The sequence below is a fragment of the Xyrauchen texanus genome, chromosome 12 (assembly GCF_025860055.1).
Source record: "Xyrauchen texanus isolate HMW12.3.18 chromosome 12, RBS_HiC_50CHRs, whole genome shotgun sequence".
In the NCBI taxonomy this organism is placed as follows: domain Eukaryota; kingdom Metazoa; phylum Chordata; class Actinopteri; order Cypriniformes; family Catostomidae; genus Xyrauchen; species Xyrauchen texanus.
The window spans coordinates 37461933-37474604 of NC_068287.1; the positions used below are offsets into that span (position 1 = coordinate 37461933).

Below are 12672 nucleotides of genomic sequence, written 5' to 3' on the forward strand. Positions count from 1 at the left end.
GAGGCACCAAGACACTTTCTCGGACTTTCAGTTTCATCATACCACGTTGGTGGAATAAACTTCCCAACTCCGCCCGTCTTCAAAAAACGACTTAAAACGCATCTTTTCAATGAGCACTTAACAAGTCACTAAAAAAGAAAATGTAAAGTGAATCTGTTTTGAATACTATTCTAATGCTAGTGAAACTTTGTAATGGGGCACTTTTCATACCACTGTCTCCTCAAGAATATTCGCTTATCTTTTCCTCTTTTGTAAGTTGCTTTGGATAAAAGCATCTGCCAAATGAATAAATGTAAATGTTCACTGTATTACGTCATTTATAACAAAAAATACAACTCTACAACTTACTTTTGGCGCCCCTTTTTGGACATTTCACCCGGAAACTGGAACTCACCAGTGCCAATACGATCAACAACACTTCCAGCTTCAGCCACTGGGGATAGTGGACGATTTTTATTAAGCACAGACTGAATTTAGCAGCAGAACTTTTGACCTACTGTCGCCAAATTCACAGTGAGATCAGTCCGTCGATAGACCTTGTACTCATCCTAGAACATTCTTTAATTGTTTAGGTCTGTTAAAAGGCTTAAATATTTTACTTTTCTTGCGTTATATATTTTTTATATATATACATTTTGTTAGTCAAGGTTTCTTGCACCAAAACAGTTGAAATGTAGCTTTATGTAGCTTTCGTCTGCCTCTCTTTTAGATCTGAACAGACTGTTAGTGCTACTCTATATTTAAGACATCTATAGTGTAGATTATATCTGTTTTGATTGGCTGACCTCTTCACAAGTGAAACGATTAACAAGTGAAATGAGTAACAACATCCCTGCCAAGTTATTTGAAAGATTACGCTTGTTCTATGCAGCCCATATTTAGTCAGTCAGAGTCTGGTGTGTCTACAACAATGAATGAAATGCTGAAGGTCAAACCGGATAGCCTTTTCTGTAACATTTGCTCTCACACACTTATATACTGTAATTCTGTTTTGAATGGTTTAATGAATTGCCAAAATTATTGAACTTTATTCATTTGTCAATACATATTGATCCTCATTCAAGTCTTTGGAAGTGGAACACTGTGTACATTAAAAAAATGCAAAAATGACATTTTGCTCATACTTGTTATACCTACAGTAATCTTGTTAAATTAGAGAGACCCTTCTAACAGGATTCTGCCTCATTTCTGGTGACCGAGGACCCCTTCCTGTTCTGGTCTATATCCACTAATCTGTTAGTCATGCCCATTGTAACATCTGTGTTGAACATACACAGATTTCTAACAATGGTCTCTGTATTTGGGTTGTAGACACATAACATGTTCATGGACTTTTTTTTAGGTTAAAATGTACTGTGTAGATGGAGTAGCATTGTCAATTATTTGATGTCAACTTCAACTTTGTGTGAATATGGGTGGATTTTTTTTATTTTTTATTCAAAGGGCTCTTCACACACATACTTTACAAACATGTACAAACATTACCAGAATTGTTTTCACCATTATAGTGATGGCTCGCCAATGGGCTGATTTTCGCTCATGATTGACACGTGACATTTCCAGTATCTAAAATTAATCTTCCTCCTTTTAACCCTTTCTTCTCCCCCAGCCACTCATCTACTGGTTTCTGAGGGTGTTCAGCACAAATTAATTTTGCTGCAGCAGAGGGATAACTGTCCTCCCCATGTAGCACCTGTGTTTGATCTTTGTCTGTTAAACTAGAAACATTTGGAATGAGTTTTAAGAGATTTTTAAAACTATTTCTCTTTTATTTCTTTATTTCAGGGCATGAAGCCAGACAGTTTTTACAAAGTGAAAGTCCCAGAACTGAAAGAGATCATTGAAGGATGTATCCGGATGAACAAAGACGAAAGGTAACTTTAATGTCTACAAAATCCTTCAACAAACAAGAAAATCTGTAACCAAAGAACTGCGAGGGTGTGTATGTGTGCCAGCAGCCGTCATAATCTTTTAACACCTGCCAGACAGGTTTTTACTGTGTTCAAATTAAAATAACAATACCCAGATTCCAGCGCTTTTGACGTTTAAACAATACACCATGCAGGCCTTTAAACATAGAGCCCTGCACGCCACTATTTTTGTTTCCCGGCTGCACTGGTTTATAGTTCTGTTCCACCCTGCTTTGATCAGGTGACACATGGTTACAGAATCAACAATGCCAAAGACACTAACACGAACACTTTTAAGATGTTACTGTGTTACGGGTCATGAATACGCACCGCTGCCCTCTTGGGCACTAGTCTGCCTGACTTCAAATAAACACTGGAGCCCATATACCAAGGAGCCTACAAGGTTAGCAACAAAATGCATAACGGGGCAGTTCCATAGACATTCTATGGTGGTACACTGGCGAGGAGGCCAAATGTTGTTTGTTTTGAATGGATTTATATGTAGGAGATGCTTCAGTGTGCTGAATAAACTGCTCTTGTGAGGAAACAGCTCATCATGAACTGATTTCCTGTCCACTAACCTCAACATATTTTACACTTAATCCTTTTAGAATTAATTATGGCTGGTGTTTACTATGATAAAATTGCTGTTTTTTAAAGAGTAGACTGGACAATGGTTGAATGGCTAAATAAAACCTTGCATTTTTTCAAAGGTGATTATGCTTTCTCTGAATTTTAGCATAGAATTGAAACTCATCTATCACTGGACAGATCATAGTCTAAGAGACCAGATTTCAGTCATAACTCAATTTAGCATTTTGCCTATGTAGGGCAGTATAATTGCAAAATACCTTTCCATTAAAAGCAATTAATCAGAAAAGGCAGAGGGAAAAAATCATCATCATTTAAAATAATATTATTGCTTCTTTAAGCAGTTCCCATCTGTGTTCAAATTTTAGGTTCTTAATCGAATATGTTATTGATCTCCCCATCTAATATATTTCCTTCCACTCCATCCTTATATTCATCTTTGATATCATTTCTCTCCACATTCATGATTTATATTTGTAATTTTCTTAAAGGCTGCAATTCTAATTACTCTGAAAGTGTATTGCAGTAATGTATTGTTTGGTGTAAAGGGAGTTATGGAAAGGAGGCGGGGAGAACCGGCTTGACAATATTAATAATATTTAATTAAACAAAAAGACACAAAAACATATATGACGGACAGCTGCCCGTAAACGCTCTCTCTCTGTCACGCCACCATCTGTGTAGGCCACACTCTCCACCCTGTCACATTCCTCCCTCATTCTCTCAGGCCGGGGACCCTGGCATAACGTACACTCCCCCACCTCTTTCCCGGGGGGGCCTTACGCCCCATCTGCCGGCAGGTCATCCCCAGCTTCCTGAATCTGGGAGGGGACAGGGGGTAGGAAACAATAATGATTCAAATAAGGGATACTTCCTGTAAGAGTAAGGGATAGGAAAAAATAAAATGGAGGGAAAAGGCCAACGTGGAATGGCAGTGGAAGAGAGAGAGGAGAGAGACAAAATTAAACACTTATTCGCCGGATCTCCGATACGCTGTAGCTTGGTACTCGGCCACTCCTCCACCCTCTAACAGATGACAGCCGTGCCTCCCCTGGCGGATCAGAGGCAGTCCTCCAGCCCCTGGTGGACGGAAAGCACCGCCATGTTCTCAGGGAACAGGAGGGGTTTCCCCCGCCCCTGGCAGCAACCCTGACCACTCCAGGCGGTTGGCTAGGAGCCCCTTCTCCCTTCGCGGCTGGCGGCCGTTCCTCCGCTTACAGATGGCCGCGGCTGCTCAGTTGGGGTGGACGGGTAGTGGCGAGAAATCCACTACGGTGTATCCCTCCTCCTTCCTGGGTTTTGGCACCAGTGCAAAGGACTTAATGGAAAGGAGGTGGGGAGAACCGGCTTGACAATATAAATGATATTTTTAGTAACTTAAATAAAAAAACACACACACAAACACACGGGGCAGCTGCTCGTAAATGCTCTCTGTCTCTCGCAATCACAACCCGGCCCTGCCCTCCACCCTTTCACACTTGGTAATGGTAGTTTACCAAGAATAAGGTTTTCAGGGCCCACTTTAGTCTTATGGCCATATAATGCTCATCTGTTTAATTCAATATATCTATATTTTTATATGGGGAATAAGTAAAAAATATAGATATAATGGGTCTTATCATCTTCAATTATGCCAACAGTTTCCTTTCACAGAACTATTATACTGTAGGCTTATTTTGTGTGTTTAGTTGTATATACACTGATGAGCCTTCGCGTGCCACAAAAACAGTGCCGTTCTGCCGAGGTATGGACTTTACAAGAGTGTCCTGTGGTATTTGGCACCAAGACATTAGCAGCAGATCCTTAAAGTCCTGTAATTTGTGAAGTGGAGCCGCTGTGTATCGGACTTGTTGACCTAGCACATCCACTCAATCCAATCGGATTGAGATCTGGGGAATCTGAAGGCCAGGGCAACACCTTGAACTGTTCATCATGTTTCTCAAACCATTCCCGAAAAATGTGTACAGGGTGTGCAGGGTGCAATGTCCTGCTGAAAGAGGCCACTGCCATCAGAGAATCCCATTGCCATGAAGGGGTGGGTGCCCACCTGAGCATAGCTGGCAAGAGCTGGGCTTAAACTGAATTTTGGATTTTCACTTTGCTTTACTAATTTAAGTTTCCAACATAATTTTAAAACCCCTTTCTCTTTTATTCTACCTGAAATATCCTTGCAATGGGGTAATGATTCAGTACAATCCATTTCTGCCTGGTTCCATTCAATGTCATCCGGTGATTATATAAGGCTTTTGGTCAATATCATGACTCACCCCATCCAGTGGCAGGTTATTCTGATGATTAATAGTGTTGATTTAATTAACTCTACTAATAGTAGATGATAATTTTCTGACTCTGAATCACATTTCAAATCTCAAAGTGGTTGCCTGACAGCCCATATCCCACTAAGATATGTGTAGTAAATTTTTAGTGCTAGGATTTTTTAAGCAGCTGTAGATATAGCCTTAACAACAAGGAGATATAGCTATAAATTCACTAAAAATTAATAGCTATCTAAACATCTAAATTGCTAAAGTAGCTTAAATTTATTCTGTATTTACAATTAAAACACAGAGGATGTATGCAATTTATCTGTCCTTGGTTTCCTAGGTACACTATCCAGGACCTTTTAGAGCACACTTTCTTCCAGGAGAATAATGGTGTCCATGTCGAGCTGGCCGAGGAAGATGACATGGTGAAGTCTGGCCTTAAACTGTGGCTTCGAATGGATGACACCAAGAAGCTCCATGGCAAATACAAGGACAACAATGCCATTGAGTTCCTGTTTGAACTCTACAAGGATGTCCCAGAGGAGGTGGCTCAGGAAATGGTGAGATCTGAGATCTCGATTTATGTTCGCTTATGTACGCACTACCAAACAAAACAGCACCAAACAGCACCGCAATAATCATAACTATGAAAACTCCCCTATTGGTCTTTTATTGTTCAAAGAGGTAGTCTTGCCCAAAGTCATGCCATTTGATGAGCTAATGGTGTTATGCCTGGTCCAGTTGGGCTGGAATGTTCATTTTCGGGTGAACTGTTCCCTTAAAAGCTTATTCAAATTACATGTCATGTATTTCAGGTAATTCTTGGCTTCGTATGTGAAGCCGACTACAAGCTTGTGGCCAAAGCCATCCGTGATCGCGTCACCACCATCAAGCGCCAGCGAGAGAAGCTCCGTCGGCAGGCTGAAGAGACCCAGAAGAGGTGTCAGGAGGAGGTTATTGAGGAGGAACTAGAACCCACTCCTGAAGCCGAATCTTTAGTTTCAAACGCAGCTACTACCAAGCCTCCTGTCGAGATGCCCATATCCACACCCACTCAAGCTCCACCAACCGTAACTGTGTCTGGCCCTGTTTCCCTGCCTGTAAACGAATCTGTGGACTCTGGATTCAACGCCATCTTTACCACTGAACCCGAAGAGCCAGATGCAGACCAGCGGCAGCATTTCAACATACGTCATGCCAGCTACTCATCAGCAGCATGTAAGTTTGTATGTGTAAGATATAACCTTAATTTATTTGACTATAGTCGAAAATCATAATGAACAGCAGAAATTAAATAAATTGTTCAGATTCAGGGACTTGAATTTGCATGAATTGTCTAAACAAACCAATTCAACCAAATTAATCTGAATTTCCATCTCAAAATTTGAGGAAGAAAACAGTATAGTAAAGTACATTTGTTTATTGCCTCGGCTCATCTGATTGTAATATGCAAACAATGTGTCATGAAAATTAGCATTGTAGCATTTTGTTGCACAACACCGCTACTTGTTAATAAAGAGTAGCTTTTACTGAAAGGTCAGGCAAATGTAGTTACGCTAATAGCTAATATAATTGCTATTACTCCCCAACTCTGGTATATTTATGCATAGAGTTTTGTCCAAGTATTTTCAAAGGTGTATTGTCCAACCTAACCATATTAATTTATTAAGTGGATCAATCTTTCAGTCTGTGTTGTAATTTTCCGAAATCCTCTCTGCTGTTGATCTGTTGACTCCATATATTTTAAAAGCCTTTTTTCCATGACTTTGTCCCACACCTATTACTGTAGAGCCAACATGACTGAATGAAACCCAAGACAGTGGCTGTTATATGCACAGAAACATGTTCTCACAAGAGTGACTGTTTGTTTCATGTTTGTCCAGTTCGTCACATTTCCCATGACCAACAAAACGTTTTAACCAAAATGATTTATTCATTAGTGGGCTAACAAGATGGCTTCATACCTTTGTTTCTGTACCATGTGCACATACAGTATGTTTACTAACATGGGGGTATGTTGGGTAAAGTCAGTAAGCAACATCTTTTGGTATAGGTCAGTGTATCTCCAATTTTACAATGGTACTGTAAATCATCCAAGTATTTGAGTACTGTGGGTTGGGGTGGGGTGTTGAAACGAGTTCCCTTTGTGCTATTTTTGTGTGGTGGCTCTTACATTAATCTAAATACAATTACAGAACAGAGTTCTGGCAAACCCCTGTGGCAAACATGTCACAAATTCACAATTTGTCATTATTTTATATGCAAATTAGCTTTGCACCAAACACTTCATTATTGCCACATGTCTGCAATAGAAGTACTTGCCAGCAGTGGTAAATTGTCCAATGTTGACATAAGTTTGCTGCATGTTCAAACTTCCGGTGAAGAGCTACAAACTTCCGGCAATAATTTGCAGAGAATAGTATTGTTATCTACTAATTTACTGCATAGTATCGCCGTAAATAAAAAAAAAAATCAAATGGGGTCTATGTAGACATACATTAAACTTACTTTGCAGCTCACTGTTTTTTCAGCACCTTAAAGTATGCGTGTTGCCTTTTTTTAAGACGACGTTTAACTTTTAAAAGTTGGATTCTGTGTTCTGCTCCATACAATTGCGCATCTTCTAACTGTATTTAATGCAAGAATGCAGTGTTGCGAATGCAGCCCCTTAGAGGACAATACGGGAATTGTTTTTCTGAAATAGTTTTGCGTGTAGCTTTGCACTCCCTAGCAATAAATTTACCATGGTTTTACTACAGAAACCAAATTTTAACCATGATATTCGTAGTAAAATTATAGGGATAATACTGGAAAATAAAAATTATGGTAATAAAAATCATAATTTTGTGGTAATCATGGAAATAATATTCATATAGTAACCATGGTTTTAATATAGATTAACCATGGCAATTATTGTGGTCACTATGGTTTTACTGTGAATATCAAGGTTAAAATATGGTTACTACACTGCGTGCACAATTATTAGGCAAATTGTATTTTATTGTTGAACAAACACAATGCTGGCAGTTAACTCCAAATGTTATTGATCCTCAAACCTGAATGTTTAACAAAGGAAAAGTGAGTTTTGTCTTTCTCAGGTGAGTATGTAAGTGTGCACAATTATTAGGCAACTATTAGTGTGCACAATTTTTAGGCAACTAAATTACAAAAATAATTTATCCCAACCCAATTTTTAGAGTAAGCGCAACAAATAAATAATACAAAATGACAAATAAATACAATTTTTGGCCTTTCAAAAATATTCAGTGATCCACCCTTCTAAACAATAACTGTTATGAGCCTTCCATCCATGGAGTCTGTCAGTTTCTTGATCTGTTCACGATCAACTTTTGCTGAAGCAGCAACCACAGCCTCCCAAATGCTGTTCAAAGAGGTGTATTGTCTTCTCTCACTGTAAATCTCACATTTGAGAAGGGCCCACAAGTTCTCAATAGGATTTAAGTCAGGTGAGGTAGGGGCCAATTCATGATTGGGGCATCTTAGAGGCCCTTACTGGCTAGCTAAGCAGTGGAGTACTTGGATGCATGTGATGGAGCATTGTCCTGCATAAAGATCATGGCCATCTTGAATGCTGAGGACTTCTTCCTGTACCACTTCTTGAAGAAAGTATATTCTAGAAACTGGCAGTAGGTTTGAGAGTTGAGTGTCTGTCCATCTTCATCTTGAAAAGGTCCAACTACCTCATCCTTAATGATAGCAGCCCACACCAGTACCCCTCCTCCACCTTGACTCGAAGTGGTGCCCTGTGTCCATTAGTGATCCAGCCACGGGCCCATCTATCTGGTCCATCAAGTGTCACTCTCATTAAATCTGTCCATAAAACCTTTGAAAAATCTGTCTTTATGTATTTCTTTGCCCAATCTTGATGCTTCAACTTGTGAATCTTATTCAGTGGTGGTCGTGTTTCAGCCTTCTTGACCCTCTCTGAGCACTTGACACCTTGTACTTCTGGACACTCCAGGTAGGTTGCAGTTCTGGAATATGGTGGCACTGGAGGATAGTTGGTTCCTGGTAGCTTCACATTTAATTATTCTCAAGTCATTTGCAGTTAATTTGTGCCTTTTCTTCTCCATGCAGTTTTTGCACCCCAGTTGACTATTTGCAACAAAATCAATAGCTTTGCTATTTCAAGAGTTTTGCATCCGTCTGAAAGGCATTTTACCATTTTTTTTTACTTTTCAGTTCCAGTTGAATCTCTTTTTTGGCCCATTTTACCTGAGGTTATGAAGCTGCCTAATAATTATGCACTCATTGATATAAGGTGTTACTCACTTTCGCCACACCCTCCCTCATTACATAAGTACATATCACCTGAAAATGATTAAATCCAATAAACATTCACATTTATATGGTTCTGAGTTGGTAAAATTGCATGGAAATAATGATAATACTCACTCAGAATATTCACTAGCTTAATAATTGTGCATGAAGTGTAAACCTATTCCCACCCTGTTCTTTAAGGGAATGTGCGCCAATGCTGCACCAGACTTAAAGTCTTCGCTATAGCACTGATGCAAGTTGTTCTAACCGATCAGACCACAAGGTACAACCAAAAATGCCACAGTAACAAATAGGCCTAACAAATGCAATGTTGATAACAAATAATAAAGAAGTAGTGTAATAAAGGCGTAGTGGCTAAAGCACAGGGCTGTTAATCACCTGTTAATCAGATGGTCACTGGTTCTAACCCCACGGCCACCACCATTGTGTCCTTGAGCAAGGCACTTAACTCCAGGTTGTTCCAGGGGGATTGTCCTAGTAATAATTGCCCTGTAAGTCGCTTTGGATAAAAGCGTCTGCCAAATGCATAAATGTAAATGTAAATATTCTGTCTGGCATTCAATCATTATGCAGTGTTTTGAAGTTGAACTAGATCAAGTCTTGCAATTAATGTGTTTTCAGGATGAATAATTGCTGTCACTACTGAGCACTCGAGTGCACATAAGGGGTCGTATTGTCCAACCTAACCATATTAATTTATTCATTTCACAGAATTAATGTTTGTGTAAACATAAATGCTAAGATAGTGCAACAAATAGAACATAATGCAGGTGTCTTGATAAACATTTTACAAATTGAAGTTCTTTTCAGTTGACATGGCATCCAAAAAATGCTGCTCTCTAGAGCAAGATGTTGAATAAACAGCATGACTCATCGTAGAATTCAAAGATGTACTCTAGCATGTTAACATAGAAAAATGAATGAAAACCAGCACAAACGGGCACAAAAATGTGTTAGGTGTAAACTATGTTGTGAGCATATATGGTGGTTACTCTCCAGCCTTGTTAGTTCAAGTAAGAAGTCTCTATTATCAGTTAGCTGCACTTTAACAAAATCTTCTTGTTTTGTCCAATTGTGGTAACCATGGCAGCTGATTGTGAGACAGATGGCTACCTGAGCGCCTCTGGGCTTCAGGAGCCTTCAGAGGGTCATGGTCCTGCGGCATGCCAACCCTCCACAGCTCCACAACCAACCAGTGTAACTCCACATGTAGAAGTCCCATCCATTGAAGTCCCACCCACTGAAGCACCTCCCTCACTGGCTGCACCAATCCCGGCTCTCCGTTTCCCCTCGGTAGGTACCAAGTGTGCCAGGGCACAGGGAATGCCTAAAATGATGAGCAGTAATTATTGATTTTATTTACTAAAGCAAAAATAATGTTAAAGGGAAATTTTGTGGGTTTCAGACCATTATACAGCAGAGATTACTTTACTGAAAAACTATTTTGCAAATGCACCAAAGCCATAAATGCTGCCATTGGTGTATGAGTGTGAGTGTGAATGGGTGATTGGGACACAGTGTAAAGCACTTTTGTAAACTCTAAGGTTAAAAAAAAGCACTATATAAGTGCAAACCATTTACCATATGTGTGTATATTATGAATTGTGCTCATTTGGATGAGGTCTACCTCATTTGAATCATGATTTTTATTGCTGCATGTTACCCTTTGCCATTGGTCCTCCTACAGAGCATTGCTGTGTCACAAAATACAGACAAGACCCAGTCAGGAAGTGCCAGTGGATTTTCCTCTCCTGTCGACAGGTAATCATAGCACTGATCTGTGGAATACATACAATAACTACATATGATTTGCAATATTTGGTTTGGCATTGTTTTGTTATGTAAAAAGCAACATTTGCCATTGACAATAATTGTCATTTTAAAGGAGAATTATTATCTTAACCTGTTAAGTTATTATTGCACATTTGGTGCAATGACTATTATTTATAGTCAATGTCAATAATTTCTGTGCCTCTAGTGGCAACAAACAAAATTGTAAAAATAATTATCTGTTTTCAAAAGGGTTTACAAGAACAATCCCACTGTCTTCCAATGGTTAAACAAATGCATGGTCCCGTCTCAAACGCACACTATAGGTTGAGCCAGTGTTGCTGTGTCAGGCTGGTCGGGATGCTCAAACAAAAAGAGCAATGTTTTGATAGCACTACAGAGCCAAAGGGGAAATCAATTTTAGTTACCACGTGTTACAGGTAGTAAAGCTAGGGTGTTATTTTAATGTTAAAAATGTATACACTTCACTTTTTTATAATATTTCAATTCTTGGTCTACATCCGTCCTCCGTAAGAAATGGGCTTTTGCTTTGACGTCAAGAAATGGGCCCTGCTGTGAAAGCTATAATCTTACTCACCAACTGACCAACGTAGTGCCACGTATACACACAGTGGCCGCGGTGCTCCAGTGGAGTGTTCCCTATCTTGTATGACTCATTTACACACACAGCTCAGTGGTAAGTGCATTAATGGTAATGATTTAGCTCAGGGGAGTAATTTACCACAAAGGCCATTTCTTTAGGAGGCCTGATGAAGGCAAAGCAAAGGTAGCATATGGACAAATAGGTACACAAGGACACAATTGCATTACACTAAATTAGCTCAACCTGATTTAGAGAATCTATCCTCAATTACTTAACCTTTATTTGCTAATGGTAAATTAATAAAAGGAAGTTCTGTGAAGTTCAGAATAGCAAAAATAGCAATTTACCAGTTCACCAAACAATTTTGCCACTTTTCGTCTTTTTCCTATTTTCATCTTTAATTTCTTTCAGGTGCTAAAACAACGCAGATATTGCATGCACTGTCAGTAGGCACAATTCATTCTTAGTGAATTCCTCCCCATGTACTTTATACATATCATCATGTGTTCCTCCCTCTCTGAACAGCTACGCCTCTGATGTCACCTCCGGCTTGAGTGATGGAAATGAGGGCCTATCAGAGAGGGGTGGGAAAGGACAGAGCAAACGCACAGGGACCAAGCTGCTGAGGAAGAGGGCTCGCTCACGTCTACGAATCACTGGGGTGACTCATCATTTGATTAACATCTTAATTAACTGTCCATCCATGGTTCCAAACCTCTATGTCAATTGATACAAAGTCTGTATATTGATTGCAGAGGAACTGTTTTAAAAATCAGATGATGGTTGTTATTGTGTGGCGCTTTTCAATATATATAATGTCTCAAACCTGTCTGTGTGTTTCTTCATGCAGCTGTCTGATAAAGTGGACCGGGTAGTGGAGTGTCAGCTACAGACACACAACAGCAAGATGGTGACGTATAAATTCGATCTGGATGGAGACAACCCGGAAGACATTGCTGCAGTGATGGTGAGCTGCTGCGAAAGGAACCAGGATTTTTGCATAAATTGGTCTTAAAATTTGATATGCTCTTCAACAGATGACAAACTCAGTCTTCTTAAACAAATAACTCACAAACAATGTGTAAAACAGAGCAGTGTTTTGCATTTTTTTCCCTAATCATATTTAAGCACACTGTGTTAGCAGACTTAGTTGAAAGTCAGATCACATTTTATGACCAGTTTATGCAGAAGTCCAGGTAAATCCAAGTGTTCAATATTTTTCATACTTTTT

General features: G+C 39.5%; 1 protein-coding gene across 1 annotated transcript in view; it reads left to right on the forward strand.

Annotated features, from left to right (window-relative positions):
- The window catches only part of LOC127652249 (serine/threonine-protein kinase WNK4-like), a 92835-nt gene that overhangs the window by 60341 nt on the left and 19822 nt on the right, over positions 1–12672 (forward strand). Inside the window, exons 5-11 of the mRNA XM_052138383.1 lie at positions 1786–1874; positions 5106–5325; positions 5581–5983; positions 10158–10360; positions 10755–10828; positions 11967–12102; positions 12292–12408. Coding sequence (XP_051994343.1) covers positions 1786–1874; positions 5106–5325; positions 5581–5983; positions 10158–10360; positions 10755–10828; positions 11967–12102; positions 12292–12408 — 1242 coding nt within the window. The remainder of the gene's footprint in view (positions 1–1785; positions 1875–5105; positions 5326–5580; positions 5984–10157; positions 10361–10754; positions 10829–11966; positions 12103–12291; positions 12409–12672) is intronic.